Source organism: Carcharodon carcharias, chromosome 17 (assembly GCF_017639515.1).
Source record: "Carcharodon carcharias isolate sCarCar2 chromosome 17, sCarCar2.pri, whole genome shotgun sequence".
NCBI classification, from domain to species: Eukaryota; Metazoa; Chordata; class Chondrichthyes; order Lamniformes; family Lamnidae; genus Carcharodon; species Carcharodon carcharias.
This window is the reverse complement of record NC_054483.1, coordinates 53,385,085-53,400,428: the sequence shown is the minus strand read 5'-3', so window position 1 is coordinate 53,400,428 and position 15,344 is coordinate 53,385,085. Positions and strand designations below refer to the sequence as shown.

At 45.0% G+C, this 15,344-nt stretch overlaps 1 protein-coding gene across 3 annotated transcripts in view; it reads left to right on the top strand.

The window, feature by feature from the left end:
* The window catches only part of LOC121289895 (protein bicaudal C homolog 1-like), a 314,358-nt gene that overhangs the window by 283,281 nt on the left and 15,733 nt on the right, over positions 1-15,344 (top strand). For 2 of the 3 annotated variants that reach the window (XM_041209845.1, XM_041209846.1), the window contains exons 13-18: positions 1,013-1,169; positions 4,210-4,390; positions 8,239-8,278; positions 9,429-9,583; positions 12,187-12,331; positions 15,168-15,328. In XM_041209845.1, the coding sequence (XP_041065779.1) occupies positions 1,013-1,169; positions 4,210-4,390; positions 8,239-8,278; positions 9,429-9,583; positions 12,187-12,331; positions 15,168-15,328 (839 nt within the window). The remainder of the gene's footprint in view (positions 1-1,012; positions 1,170-4,209; positions 4,391-8,238; positions 8,279-9,428; positions 9,584-12,186; positions 12,332-15,167; positions 15,329-15,344) is intronic. The other variant, XM_041209847.1, reaches the window with a different exon arrangement.

Sequence of the window (15,344 nt, the reverse complement as noted above, 5' to 3'; positions counted from 1 at the left end):
AGTCTTCTGCTGCACTCAGGAATTTTAAACATCTGTCTTCAGCTTCCAAGCCTTTCTATGGTGCTTGGCCCTGGTGATTTTCCTCTATATATCTGCTTCTTGAACTTTTCTTCAAGCCAGACTGCTTCTTCTAATTTTTTTTCTGTCTTGCAGCATTCTAGTTTTTCTCTGCATTATTGTCCAGGTCTTGCTGCATTTGGGCATGAGCTGCTTCTGTATCTGAGGTGTCACAAATGGTGCTGAACATTGTACAATCATCAGTGAAAATTCCCACTTCTGACCTTATGATGGAAGTAAGGTCATTGATGAAGCAGCTGAAGATGGTTGGGCCTAGGACACTACCCTGAGGAACTCCTGCAGCGATATCTTGGAGCTGAGATGATTGACCTCCAACAACCACAACCATCTTCCTTTGTGCTAGGTATGGGTCCAACCAGCGGAGAGTTTCCCACTGATTTCCATTGACTCCAGTTTTGCTAGGGCTCCTTGATGCCACACTCAGTCAAATGCTGCCTTGATGTTAAGAGCGTTCACTCTCACCTCACCTTGCACCAGCCCTGGGATAGCCAATATTGTGTGTCAGGACTTGGCCAAAACTGACTACAGATAATTTATAAATGGAACTCTTTAATTCCCAATTGCAAATGCGTTGCAGTATCACATATGATATGAATGTAAGCACGACATTATAGGACAAGGAAGTGAGTGTGTTGTGCTAAGTCAGTAAATCTGGACTCTTACGCTTACAGCCTGCCCAACTCTTTTTATCCTCACACCATCCCTGTGTTCAAGAATAATTGACTTGATGGGAATAACTACACTCTAGAAAACGATTGTGTTCTTTGTTTAAACCAATATCAATAACTCTTGAAATTCCCATGTCATGTACTCGCAAGCGTCACAGCATTTGCCAGAAGGGTTTTTCTCCTCCTAACATTGCATTGTGTTGGCTGTGGTACAAGCGACGCCATTTTGAGCTTTGGCTTCAAGCTTCTGCCGCTGGTTTTCACAGGTTCCAATGATGCCTTTGTGGAAGTGGGCATGCCCAGAAGCCCTTCGCACTCAGCCAACAGCAGTGAGCTAAAGCAGATGCTCAGTAGTCCCTCCACGCCCGCGGCGAAACGACAGACCTTGGAGTTGCTGCAGGGCACTAAGAACACTCATCGGCAGTAAGTACTTTAGTAGACTGTGGGGCAAACTGCACCCGCGCTCTGTAACTTGACACCTGTTGAGTACTGTCTTTCACAGGCTATTATGGTGGCGAGCAAGGCATTCTACTGTCCGTAAGAATATATTATTTTCAATGTATTCCCCAGAGAGGGTGCAGAGTAGATTTACCAGAATTCTACCAGGGAGGGTGGTGATATGGAGAGAATAGGGAATTTCTCCATAGGGCAGAGGGGAGAAATTTAATAGAGGCATTTAAACTTGTGGAAGATTTTAATAAAAGTACATATGGAGAAATGACCTTATGTTTTATTTTTAAAAATGATTCATCAGGGAAAGTGTTTACACAAATTCCATTATGTTAGAGGGAAAAGTGCTAACAGCCAAATTCTCCTCTCTCCATGACTGATCTTGGTTTTAATTTCATGTGGGGCCCAGAGATCTTCTGACACATTCCAGGGGTTTTGATTATTTTCCCATGGAAAGGAACTTGGTTTTTTTTCTGTGAACATGGTTACTTTGAAGTTGAGTTACATTAGGAGCCATAGGATGGGCATTAGAATGCATTTTAAAGCTATACACAGCCGTTTTGCAATGCTGGTATTTGGGGGTAGGGGGCGCTGCCTAACTGATACCACCAGATACCATGGAGGTTCAAATTGCCTCAGTCACCCAATCTCTTTTTGGAAGAGCAGGCCATAGTCTCTCAGGATCCACACCCAGGAAGGGGAGATTGACAATCCTCCCAGTCAATCCCTGAATGTGGAGAGGGCTTGGGATCAGCTGCCCAAGAGGTCAGCTGGTGAGTTCCCAGCAGGTAAACTTTAAGGACAATGACTGCCTAGGTTTAGATAATTCACTGGATTCCAGAAAATGATTGTTTCTTAAAAGGGTCACTAAAAGGGTCAGCGTGGCACGCTGTCCTTACTTGCCTTGAACTCAGTTAGACTAAACTGAGGTTTGATTAAAACAGTTAGTCTGTACATGCTGACTGTATAGCTGCTGAATGATTTATACCTGGTCTTGTCTCACTGACATGTCCTCTATCCACCTTCAGATCACTAGGGATCTTCCTTATAGGTTGCACTGTGCTATAATTAGACAGTGTGCAGTACAGGGTTCACTCCTGAGCAGGAGACTCAGAATCTCACAGTGCAGAAGAGGCCCTTCGGCCCATCGAGTCTGCACCGACACGTGAGAAACACCTGACCTACCTACCTAATCCCATTTACCAGCACTTGGTCCATAGGCTTGAATGTTATGACGTGCCAAGTGCTCATCCAGGTACTTTTTAAAGGATGTGAGGCAACCCGCCTCCACCAACCTCCCAGGCAGTGCATTCCAGACCATCACCACACTCTAGGTAAAAAAAAGTTTTTCCTCACATCCCCTCCTAAACTGCCTGCCCCTCACCTTGAACTTATGCCCCCTTGTGACTGACCCTTCAACTAAGGGGAACAGCTGCTCCCTATCCACCCTGTCCATGACCCTCATAATCTTGTACTCTTCAATCAGGTCGTCCCTCTTTTCTCTGCTCCAACGAAAACAACCCAAGTCTATCCAACCTCTCTTCATAACTTACATGTTTCATCCCAGGCAACATCCTGGTGAATCTCCTCTGCACCCCCTCCAGTGCAATCACATCCTTCCTATATTGTGGGCTGCTTACCTCAAGAGAGTGGCCATAGCACCTCTTTCCCCAAGCAAAGTCTAAGCCAGATCTGAAATTGGAAATACATTAACTTAGTGTGGATGGACTGAGGAAAAATCTTCACCATCTTTATTTTATTGTTAACTGCTCCTGTGAGGTGAGGGGATGGTGGAGAGGTTGGGGGGTGGTGAGGGGATGGTGGGGTGTAGGGGGGTGGTGAGGGGATGGTGGGGTGTAGGGGGTTGGTGAGGGGATGGTGGGGAGGTCGGGGGGTGGTGAGGGGATGGTGGGGAGGTCGGGGGGTGGTGAGGGGATGGTGGGGAGGTCGGGGGGTGGTTAGGGGAATGGTGGGGAGGTCGGGGGGTGGGGAGGTCGGGGGGTGGTGAGGGGATGGTGGGGAGGTCGGGGGTTGGTGAGGGGATGGTGGGGAGGTCGGGGGGGTGGTGAGGGGATGGTGGGGAGGTCGGGGGGTGGTGAGGGGATAGTGGGGAGGTCGGGGGGTGGGGAGGTCGGGGGGTGGGGAGGTCGGGGGGTGGGGAGGTCGGGGGGTGGGGAGGTCGAGGGGTGGGGAGGTCGAGGGGTGGTTAGGGGATGGTGGGGAGGTCGGGGGGTGGGGAGGGGATGGTGGGGAGGTCGGGGGGTGGGGAGGGGATAGTGGGGAGGTTAGGGTGTGGTGAGGGGATGGTGGGGAGGTCGGGGGGTGGGGAGGTCGGGGGGTGGTGAGGGGATGGTGGGGAAGTCGGGGGGTGGTGAGGGGATGGTGGGGAGGTTGGGGGGTGGTGAGGGGATGGTGGGGAGGTTAGGGTGTGGTGAGGGGATAGTGGGGAGGTTAGGGTGTGGTGAGGGGATAGTGGGAAGGTCGAGGGTGGTAAATGGATGGTGAGGAGGTTAGGGTGGTGTAGGAATGATAGGATGTAGGGGGTTGGTGAGGGGATGGTGGGGTGTAGGGGGGTGGTGAGGGGATGATGGGGTGTAGGGAGGTAGTAAGTGGATGGTGGGGAGCTCGGGGGTGGTGGGGTGTAGGGGTGCAGAAATCAAAGCTACTAAATCCAGTAGGGAATTCAGAATAAGTCTTTTCACTCAAGCATGGTTAGAGTATGGAGTATTAGTATCACACGTAGTAGTTGAGGTGAATAGTATAGATGCATTTAAGGGGAAGCTAGATACATGAGAGAGAAAGGAATAGAAGGATAGATTGATAGGGTAAGATGAAGAGGGGTGGGAGGAGATTCACATGGAGCATAAATGCCAGCATAGACCAGTTGGGCTGAATGGCCTGTTTCTGTGATGTAGCTACTCCGTAATTCGATTTTGTTTGCCGAGGTGAATGTAAACATAGAAAATGACCTTCTTACAGGAAGCCAATTCTGATGGATGATTTTGCCTTACAGTACTTCAGACAGACTGCTCTCAGATTCTGACTCCAGTGCCACTGAGGGCAGCACCACTGACAAGAGGGCCCCTGGCAGTGAGCGGGCAGCAGAACGAGCTGCTGCCGCCCAACAGAATTCGGAGCGACTGCGACTTGCACCACAGTCAGCGTATGCAAATATCCAGGTAGCAGCACTGATGGTATGCGTCTTGAGAAATCAAAAAGATAGGCATGTACTCAATTTCAATCAATGTGGCCTGTGTGCATCTTTGTGAAAAAACAAAACTGGTTTACTAGAGATTTGAGAGAACTGCGTTGGGTGTCAGCTGAATTATCTGTCATTGTTTCCTGGTTAGCATGTTTTGAACCTAGTAACCAGGTATGATGAATGCTGAGTTTTCAAAATGATAGCAAGCCCCAGTGGCTCAATGGTTAATTGCACTCCCATGTGGCACTAGGCCATAACAGATCAGGCAAGTTCAGAGTTCATTCCCTATCCTATGTTCAGTTAGTTGGCTTCGGCCCAGGCCGTAGTTAGGGTCTTGCAATTGGCTTTGGTCCCAAGTATGATTGAAATCAGCCAACAGGTCTGATTGACTGGTTGATGTCTGCTGGGAAAAGGGCACATGGGTGAGAGCACAGATGGGCTTGACCGCATTGCCCATGTGGTTGAATGGATTGTGCATACCCACTATATAAGTGTAAACGCATTGAGAGGCCGCTTGGGGAAGAAGCCCTACTAACCTGATTCTCCCATGTTCGGAAGAGAAGGGGAGACATTTCTGAAGGAAAATATTTCTAGGATTACTTGGGCCTTTATCATAATATTGGGATTAACCAAGAGCTGAAAGCCACTGACATTACTCCTGCAGTTTTACATTTTTTACTCCATTTGTTCCATCAGCTCCCAAAACTATCAAGATTGGTTGATATCTTTGCACTAATCGAATTGTTCTTGCTATGTTCAATTTTTATTTGTTTTTTTTGTTCTTTCATGGGATGGTCGGTGGCAAGGCCAGCATTTGTTGCCCATCCCTAATTGCCCCGGAACTGAGTGGCTTGCTAGACCATTTCAGAGGGGCAGCTAAGAGTCAACCACATTGCTGTGGGTCTGGAGTCACATGTAGGCCAGACCAGGAAGGAAATCTGCCATCCTTACCTGAAAGGGCATTAGTGAACCAGATGGGTTTTTACAACAATTGATAGTTGAAATGGCCGCCATTACTGAGGCTAGTTTTATATTCCAGATTTATTAATTGAATTTAAATTCAATGGGATTTGAACCCATTAACCTGGGCCTCTGGATTACAAGTCTGGTAACATTACCACTGCACCATCATCTCCCGTTCTTTTCCCTACACTGAGTTTGGACCAGTTCACATACTGTTATATTGGAGTTCACTGCCCAGTCCATCTGCAAAGGGAAGCCTATCTGTAGTGGTAAGAACTAAGTAAAAACAAAAAGTAGAAGGTATCAGCAGTGGCCCAGTGGATAGCACACTTGGCTCTCAGTCAGAAGATGGTGTGTTGTTACGGACTGGAGCAGTTTAACTTGAACCGCCCCGATTTCTCCTCTCCCTACCCGTCCGTAAACAGAAAGGTGTTTTTGATTTCTGATTTCCCCCTTTATAAGTGGTGGTGTATTTTCCCCAACCCTTCAGTTTGGCCGTTAGCTTAGGGCGGGGGAGCGGGGCCTGCTCGCCAACGCGTAAAATGACACGGGATGACGTTGAGCGGAACTCCCGATATCACCCTGCATCATTTTCAGGTCAGCGGGGGTGCAGCCAAATCAGCTGTGTGCACACTGACCTGTCAATGACCTACTGAGGTCATTTAAAAATCCATTGACATAATTAAGGGACCTGCCCATCCAACCTTGGGGATCGCGGGCAGGCCGGGAGCCCTGGCGGGCTTCAGAAAAAACATGAAACCCCATCCACAGGCGAGATGAGGTTTCATGAGGGCTTTCAACTATTTATTAAAGGTTTGAGTTAAAGTGATGGACATGTCCCAACTCATGTGATAGTGTCATGTGAAAGAGCGCACTCCCAGCTGAGGGAATCCCCTCCTCCCCGCCCACACAGGGAGCACATAGCGCTTCCTGGCGGACGTCACACTGGGCGGGCCTTAATTGGCCCGCCCACGTAAAATGGCGGCGCCCCCCCGCGATCGGAGTTGCGCCTGCTCGCAGCTGCTCCTGCACTCTCCCCTCCCCCCCAATGGGGGAAAATTTTCCCTAATTTTCTATTAATAACCCTACAGTAACTCGAGATAAGGTGAACTAAGAGGGGTAGCTTATTTTACACACAAACACAAAATGGGGGAAAGGGTTTTGCAACATCTGCCTCTTTTGCATTCATACAATAAAAGAGGTTTAAGGGATTCAGGGCAAAGACCATGATAAAGATAAGAATTATGGTTTCATGTGAGTCCAGCATGCAGAATCTAAAGTCCAGTGGCACATTCCTTCAGAGGTTAGCAGGCTGAAACTGTTGCAGGGTGATCCGTCTTTCCAGGAGTGAGGACTTCCGCGATTGAAGCAGGCACGTGGAGATGAATTAGTCTTGAAGGCACAGATACAGGAGTTCCAATGTTCCAGTAGTTCACTGTGTAGATGAGGGCCAGGCACTTCCCTAGATAGAGCTCTTTCTGCTGCTACCTGTTAGATGATAAAATGGTGCCCTGCCTGAGTTCAGTTCCAAACAGCAATATTACAGGTTCCAGCAGCTTGGGGGAGGTCAGGTGACATACCTCCCAATTTTTCCTCTGGGTATTGGACAAAGGATGCATTTTCCCAGGTCTGGAGTCTTGAGGTGTTTAATAGAATAATCTGGGTCCCTTTATTCCTTTGTAGACATACCATCTCCGTTGGCTAGAATTCTTCTTTGGAAATATAAAGAGGCTCCTTTGCAGTTCTGGGGTTGGTGGAGGTGGTGTTGGTAGGGTGCTTTAGTGCCTTTTTAGAGATAGCGAGTCTCTGCTGTTTGTCTGAAGGTTAGGAATTCATCTTGAATGAGTCGTGACTAGTGTGGGTAAAGCCTTGTCTATTTTTAAAATAAAAATAATTTTATAGAGTAGCCAGGTTGAGACAGGACAGGGTTCAAATTCCAGTCCAGAAACTTGGGCACAAAAGCCAGGCTGATAATCCGATGCACTGCTGAGGGAGTGCTGCACTGCCATCTTTTGGCTGATGTAGTAAACCCATGCCTTGACTGTCCTTTTGAATGGATGTAAAGATCCCATGGTACTATTTTGATACGGAGCAGGGGATTTACTCCTGGTGTCCTGGCCAATATTTGTCCCTCAACCAGCTTCGGAAAAACAGATTATCTGCTCCTTATCACATGACTGTTTGTGGGACTTTGACACGTACAAATTATCTACCATGCCTTCTACATTATAACAGTGCTTTGAGATGTCTTGAGGATATTAAAGGTGCTATATAAATGCAAGTCCTTTCTTTTTCTACCTGTTTTCAAAACACAATCATGTTGCTTGAGGTCAGCCTGTGGGTGTGTAGCATTATTTGGGTGTCATTTTATGCCCACTCACATTGAAGATGTGGACTGGGATTTAATTTTTAAGATAAAGTTTCTAAAATTTGTTTGAATGAATTGATGTTTGTAGAAAATATGCCTGTGCTAGAATCGTAATATTCCTTGGTAATGTAAAGTTGCTCCCTACAGTTTCCATCACTCTGGAAAAACTGTAGAAACACCCAACAATGTTTGTACCTGATAGCTAAAAAATAATTTTGTTGAAGCAAAGCAGAGGTGCTCAGACTAGTTATCAAGTTTGCATTGGGTGGAAATACTACACGAGATTTTCAGTTTGTATTGTTTAACCTTGTTTGTTTGGTTTTGAATGAACATTTTGGTACCTTCAAAACTTCCATCTCAAATCTGTCATGTTATCCAGCTCCTCACAGTTTTTGTGTTCAGGAAAACCATGGACCATATTTGAAGTATTTGCTCCTGGAGAAATGGTCCTGTCAGAGTGACATTTTAGTGAGTGCTGTTAAGTCATTGTGTCTCCTTTTCACTTTCAGGCTTTTGACTATGAACAGAAGAAGCTGTTGGCAACCAAAGGTATGTGGTGTGACAGTGACCTCTGACCTTTTGCTATTTGTCAACAGTTCAAGATAGCAAATCTTCCAAACGAGTGTTTGTTGGTTGCTACGAGTTCCTGTAAAGACTAATGAGTTTGCCTCGAACATACTGACCATCCAAACTGAATTGGCTTTGTTAAGTATGTGTTTAAAAGGTTGACAGCACATTTAAAGCTCTTGTTTCTGGGCGAACTGTACTGAATTCTAATTGGCAGTTAAGACCATTACTTTTTTACACTGGTCTGTAGTGATGACCAACACCCGGTAAAGCTTGATGGTAAATGGCCATGCACATTCCTGAGTTCCTGAACCATATGCCAAGGGTATTAATAGTAAATGAATCCTAAGTAGTACTTACGTAAATGCTTTTAGTGGATCTCCACTCAGAAGCTTTAGGATATAAATCAGGAGAGAGGCAGAAAGAACGGTTGATGTTCCTTCACTTGGCACATCATGCCAAAGTGTTTGAGAAATTACAGTTCAATTCTGTTAAATGGAAGTGAGGGGGGGTTGAAACGCAACACACCTGCAGCATTATTTGAAAGTTGGCCAAGATCTACAGTGACATTTTGGGCACAGTTTCCCCAGCAGTCAGAGATTTTAAATGGTACTGGGAAGCTGACACCATGCAAATGGAGGAGACGGAACAAAACGAACCAGTTCAGAAATATGATTCTCCTCATCTGCATCTGGTTAATGAGTCATAAGTTCATGATTTGGGAAAACGCTTTTATTTAATGTTCTTGAGCAATTCCGTTTTAAAATAGGCTGTCAAAAGCAATATTTATACAGAAAATATTTAACATAGTAATTTCTTATAAAAATTCATTCTCGGGATGTCGTTGGTGAGGCTGGATTTATTGCCCATCCCTGGTTGCTCTTGAGGTGGTGATAGTGGTGGGCTGACTTCTTCCAGAACCACTGCAGGCTTTGTGGTGAATGTGCTCCCACAATGCTACTAGTTCCAGAATTTTGACCCAGCAGCAGCATGCCTATCCTTTTAGAACTCATGTTTCAGAGCGACCCCTTGGGTCCTCAAAGTAGATGCATTGGCAAGAACAAAAATATATAACAATGGATTGAAACATCTCCTTCCAAGTGACACTGTTTTAACCCTCTCCTTGCCAAAGCCATGCTGAAGAAGCCAGTGGTGACTGAAGTGAGGACCCCAACAAATACATGGAGCGGCCTTGGGTTCTCCAAATCAATGCCTGCGGAAACGATCAAGGAGCTGAGACGTACCAATCATGTGTCCTACAAACCAACGATGTCAACTACTTACGAGGTAATGAAAAATTCACATTGCTCTGCAGTTTTTGTCTTTTTTTACAGTTGGTCCTCCAAGTGGAGTCCATTTACGCTGCCACTGACTGTTGTTTTAGCTTGGGGGGGAAATGTGCAGCCAGCAATGTGGCTGAAAATTCCTTGTCACATCATATTTTCAATACCAATGATATGTAATTCCTTTTTACTCAGATTTAACCAAGATGTCAGGCACAAAAATATTTGACAACCATCCAAAACTAATGATGACTTTATTTTGAAAGTGGTGATTTATCTATATCAGATTTCATATTTCGCTTGGCTGTAAGGCCTGGCTGGATGCTCGAATGGAGAAGTGCTGAATCCCACAGCTTTGAAACCCATGCAGAAAGCTCCTTGCTGGATAAACAATGGCAAAATCCAGGAAAGAATGATGAATACCCTGTTTCAGGCAGAGACCCAGCCACATGTTACCAATTACTCTCCGTGTATAGCTGTTAGCAGATTCCTTTTTAAGTTTCTGGTCTGGAACTGTGACTGTCTTTCAGCAAATCAAGCATGTTCAGCTCTGAAACACTGTACACTAAGACGGTGCACTGAAAAGCTGATTCAGTAATATTTGGTTCACCTCTAAACTGAACTCTTGACTGTATTGATAAGGCTGTGCCTGAGAAGAAACATTAAAGAGTAGTTTTTATTTTACAAAAATATATAAAACTGTTCATTGGCTTAAGTATAAAGTGGCAAAAGCTAAACTTTGCTCTAAACCTCCTCACCATCCTTAAAGATTAATACCATTCTTGACTCCAGCTGTTTGAGAGGTTAAGTTCCATTCAAGGACTTTAAACAGTTCATAGATTATTATACCACTGTAGTTGGTGCTTTAAATGGAATTTGGTAAGAGAGAGTCTCTCTCAGTCATGTTTATCCTCTCACTCTGCCCTATAACCTCTGACCCTACCAACATAATCCTGGATACTGGTTTCTTTCTCTTGTGCCTAATCACGCCCGCACATAAAACCATCTCTTTATTCATTTCTTTTGCTGTTCAGTCAGTTCCTTTTTTGTGGCTCGATAAAGTCGTAGCTCCATTCCTATTTCTCACCATCTTGTTTCATGTTTCTTATACCTACCTACCTGTCCCTTCCTCTTCACCAATTCTCTCTCTCCATACCTTGCTTCCCTTTCATCTGCAATATCTTTCTTCCAAGTCCATCTCTCTCTTATCTCTGTTTCTGCATGTTTCTCTCTGTCTCCCTGGCTTACTTCCCCACCCTCCTTCAGCACCTTTACCTCCAAAATTATCACCCTCAACTTCTCTTTTGTCCCATTCGCTGCAGTTCTCCATCTCTTTCCTCTCTCCCAATTTTGTTCTCTTCTTGTCCTTCCTAAAAAGCCCCTCTGAGCAGCCTTATAGCAATGGCTGCAATTTATCACTCAGATAATCTCAGGTGGCTCTTTGACCTTTCAACCCTGCCAGCAGTGAACCAGTTGTGAGCTGTGATTGGCTGCGTTGCTGTGTCAGTTGCAGGAAATGAGCAAATCCCATGCTGTTGGAAGCCTTCAATAGCCTGCCTGGGATTGCAACAAACTGCTGCCAACCTGGGCTGGGTTTTCTGATGATTATAAGCTGACAGCGAGAGGCTCCAAGCCTGGATTGCTGAATGCAGCAGCTAAGTGTAGAGAATTACATAGATTTTACAGCACAGAAATAAGGCTATTTGGCCCAACTGATCTGTGCCTGTGTTTGTGCTCCGCACAAGCATCCAGCTCCCACTTGTCTTCACCTACTCAAGGGCAATTAGGAATGAGTGATAATGCCGGCCTAGCCAGGGATGCCCACATCCCATGAATAAATTTTTAAAAAAAATAACCCCATCAGCATCTCCTTCTATCCCTTTTCTGCCTAGGGTGGCTGGTTTTCGAGTGCATTGTCCCCCGTCCAATTTGAACTGGATGCGTTATTGCCTGGTATTTTTAAAGCAGCTATTTTCCCAGCCTGTAGAGAAGCATTTAAAATTGAAATTATTCCATGTTGGCCATCATCCCGGCTTCACAAGGACCCCCAGGCCCATGGGGAGTGGGGAGGGGCTGCTTGCTTTGTTCTGGGGAGGGGGTCTTGGCTGCATTCAGGGGAGGGGGTCCTTCTTTCGTTCGGGCAGGCAGCATTTGGCTACCACTTTATTCCTGCCTCATCTAACTTCCCCTTAAATGTCGCTGTTGGAGGTAGAATGTCGAACTGCCCTTCATCCAGCCCATGATAACCACTAAGGAATGTAATTGTGGAAATGGTTTCTCTTGATCAGTGGTTTTTGGTCTTAGAGGTTGAATGAAAATGGCTTGATGACGAGCTGCTTCTGTTTTGTCAGGAAGGGGATCAATATAGCTAGTTTGTTTAACTGGAGACTGGGACACAACTTGTAAGAGCTACAACTTGTTCTTTGGGAAGCGAAAACTCAGTGCGATGGATGATGGACACTGTCTGAAGGGCAGGGAGTGATTCATTCAGGTTATTGACTGCCAGAGTTTAGCACAGTTTAAGTAGCGTTTAAAGGAGTTCATCAAAGTCTTTACACATTATTAAGAGAAGCACGAGTGCCATTTAATCATGATCTTGCCTTGCAGTCATCATCACCCGTGTCGCTATCACGGTCAAACAGCCGGGAGTGTATCGGGGGAAGCAGTGATTCTGATAACTGGAGGGACCGGAATGGTTCACATAGCGAATTCTCAACTTCCATCAACAGCTCTAAGCAGAAAAATAACCCATGTAAGCATTTCAGGTATTGTGACAGAGGGATTTCCACTTTAGAATGTGCTGTAATACTGAGGAGACAGCAATAAATGTATTTGCTCCACGCTGTATTTATAGTCAACGTTTTGTTTACTTCTTTAATTCTCCAAGCTGTTATTAATTCTGCAGCTGCTAATGGAGATTGAGTTAAAACTGCAGGGATCAGATGGCTTTGATAAAAACAAAGATGGAATCAATGCAGTATAGCAGCTCCATTTTTTAGAATAGCCTCCATCCTTGCCTTACAGTTTAACTTTCTTCCTCTTGCACCTAACCTCCAGCCCCCTAAAAGAAGAAACCACTCCTTCAACTATGGCCCCACAACCAGCCTATACTATAAGCAGGAGTAGGCCATTCAGCCCCTCTTGGATTGTGGGTGATTTGTATCACAACTGAATTTTCTTGCCTTTTTTCCCATTCCCTTGATCACTTGCTGGAAAAAAAATCTCCAGATCTCAGTCTTGAAAATTTTAAATGACCCAACAGCCACAGCCTTTCTGGGGGACAGAGTTTTAGATTTCCACTATCCTTTGTGTGAAAAATATATTTTAATAGCTCTGTAACCTGAATAGTCAAACAGTTCTTAGAGAAAAAAATGTTCTGGCATGTGGTCTGCCTGAGTGTGGGGCCTCAAGCGAACTTAAAAATAAAATTCCAGCTCCTATCCCAGTATAAAACATGTTGAAATGTTTACATCTTTAAAATGCAGTGGAATTTTCATTTCCTGATCTTGGCTGAACTGACCCCTGGGAGCAAGTCTTGAAAAGTTAAAAGGAAGCAAATGGCGTATTTTATCAGAACATCTTTAGTTGTATCTGTTAATGTCATTAAAGTTTATTGTACCCTCTATTGATGGGGTACTTCCCTCATTCAATCACTGTACTGTGTATATAAAACTTCCATATGGGGGTGAAAGTCACTCTCTGTGCTGGTCTAGCTGTGAGGACTGATGGTACTGGGGAACAAAATGTTTTTGTGCCTTGGGGTCAGATGTATCCCGATCTTGATATAGGGTAAAGCTTTCCTCAAGTAGCCCCACAAGATGGCTTCCCAACCATGAGAAAATTTACAACACATGAGGAGGCTATTTGGCCCATCGTGTCCCTGCCAGTTGATGAAGAGCTGCTAGCCAAATCCCACATTTCCTGTGTTTGGTGAATAACCCTGCAGGTCATGGCTCTTCGAGTACTTTTTAAGTGTCATGGGAGTTTCTACCTTATCCCCCCCCCCCTTTGAGGCAGTGAGTTCCAGGCCCCTATTATCCTCTGGGTGAATGTTTGGCCGTACTGGAGTATATCATTTCCTAATACTCGTATTTACAACAGTAAAGCAGTTGCTAAGTGTGTTTTCAGCAGGTGTCGCTCCCTATGACCTGTCCTTTCATCAACTCCAACTGAGTAATCTATCGGGTCCTTCCTTTAAATCTTATCCTTCATGTTTGAGTGTTGTTGCTGTACGATAATGAACAAAACCAGCTGCCTACCTTCCCCTTGACTGAGTCCATGTCATGCCAAGTGTGATCTCAGAATGCCGAATGTAATTATTTGGCGTTTGTGCAGAAAGGAAAGTCACTTCTGAATTGTTTTTGCTCCAGTGAATTTGGAAGTGAGGGCCCTGTGAAAGTTGTTCCTTGTTTGTCCCACTGTTTACATTATGTTTCCCTTGCCCTGACTTTAGTTCCCCACTGCTAGCTTTTGTGAGAGAACACAAGTCACAAAATATTTCTATTACCACCTGTCTGAAAATCTGTACTTTCAGTAGCCATTGTGTCAAACAAAAAATAAAGCCTGTGTGCATTAATGCAGCCTCGTGAGGAGGTGTTTTGTATTAGGAAGAGACTGTCGACACCAGTTGTTAAACTGTCTCTGAGCGAGACTAGCTAACTTGTTCTCACCTCGTGCTAAGTTAAGGGAAACATCTTTACTGTAGATTGAGATTATAGTTTCTATTTTTTAACTCCGTTCCCTCTCCAGAGAATATAAAAATGTTGTTGAATTAGTGTAACTTTGATTTGAGCCCAGGCTATGGTCTGTGCCAGCCATACACAATGGGCTGATAGCAACTCAGGTGATTGTAGCTTGGTTGGGAGGAATAGGTGACTTTAGACCTTTAAGCTCCCGACCGCTGGTGGTTTTCCTTGTATTCTGTCTGAGGCTGTTGTAGACTAATTTGGGGAGATGTTGGCTTGGTAGTATTGTCACTGGACTAGCATTCCACAGGCCTAAGCTAATGTTTTGGAGACACAGGTTCAAATCCCACCACGGCAGCTGGTGGAATTTGAATTCACTTTATATATAAAAAAAAAATTGGAATTGAAAGGTAGAGTGGCAATCATTGATCGTCGTAAAAATCCATCTGGTTTGCTAATGTCCTTTACAGGGAAAGAAATCTGCCATCCTCACCTGGTCTGGCCTACATGTGACTCCACCCGCAGCAATGTGGTTGACTCTTAACTGCCTTCTGAAATGGCCTAGCAAGCCTCTCAGTTCAAGGGCAATTAGGGATGGACAACAAATGCTGGCCTTACCAGTAATTCCTACATTCCATGAAAGAGTAAAAACAAATCATTAAATATTGTTTGCTTTGATTCATGCACATCATTGTATCATGTGATGGACAGCATGTTACAAGGAAAACTAGATGGGCCTTGATCTTTAATGGCTTAGCAATTGCAATGTTCCTAAAGAGGACTTCAGATTTGCTATCAGCCCATTTTGACGAGACTGACGCAGATCAATTTTGCATTCATCGTGTTTAAGATTCTTCCCGCAACGGGTTTCGGATGTAACATTTAATCTTTTTGTCTCTGCAGCTGAGCACTATTTAACCAGCAGTAATTACATGGACTGCATTTCCTCTCTGATGGGCAGCAATGGCTGCAGCCTGAATAACTCCTTCAAAGGCTCTGAATTGCCCGAACTCTTCAGCAAACTCGGTTTAGGCAAATACACGGACATCTTCCAGCAGCAAGAGGTTAGTCTGACCACAT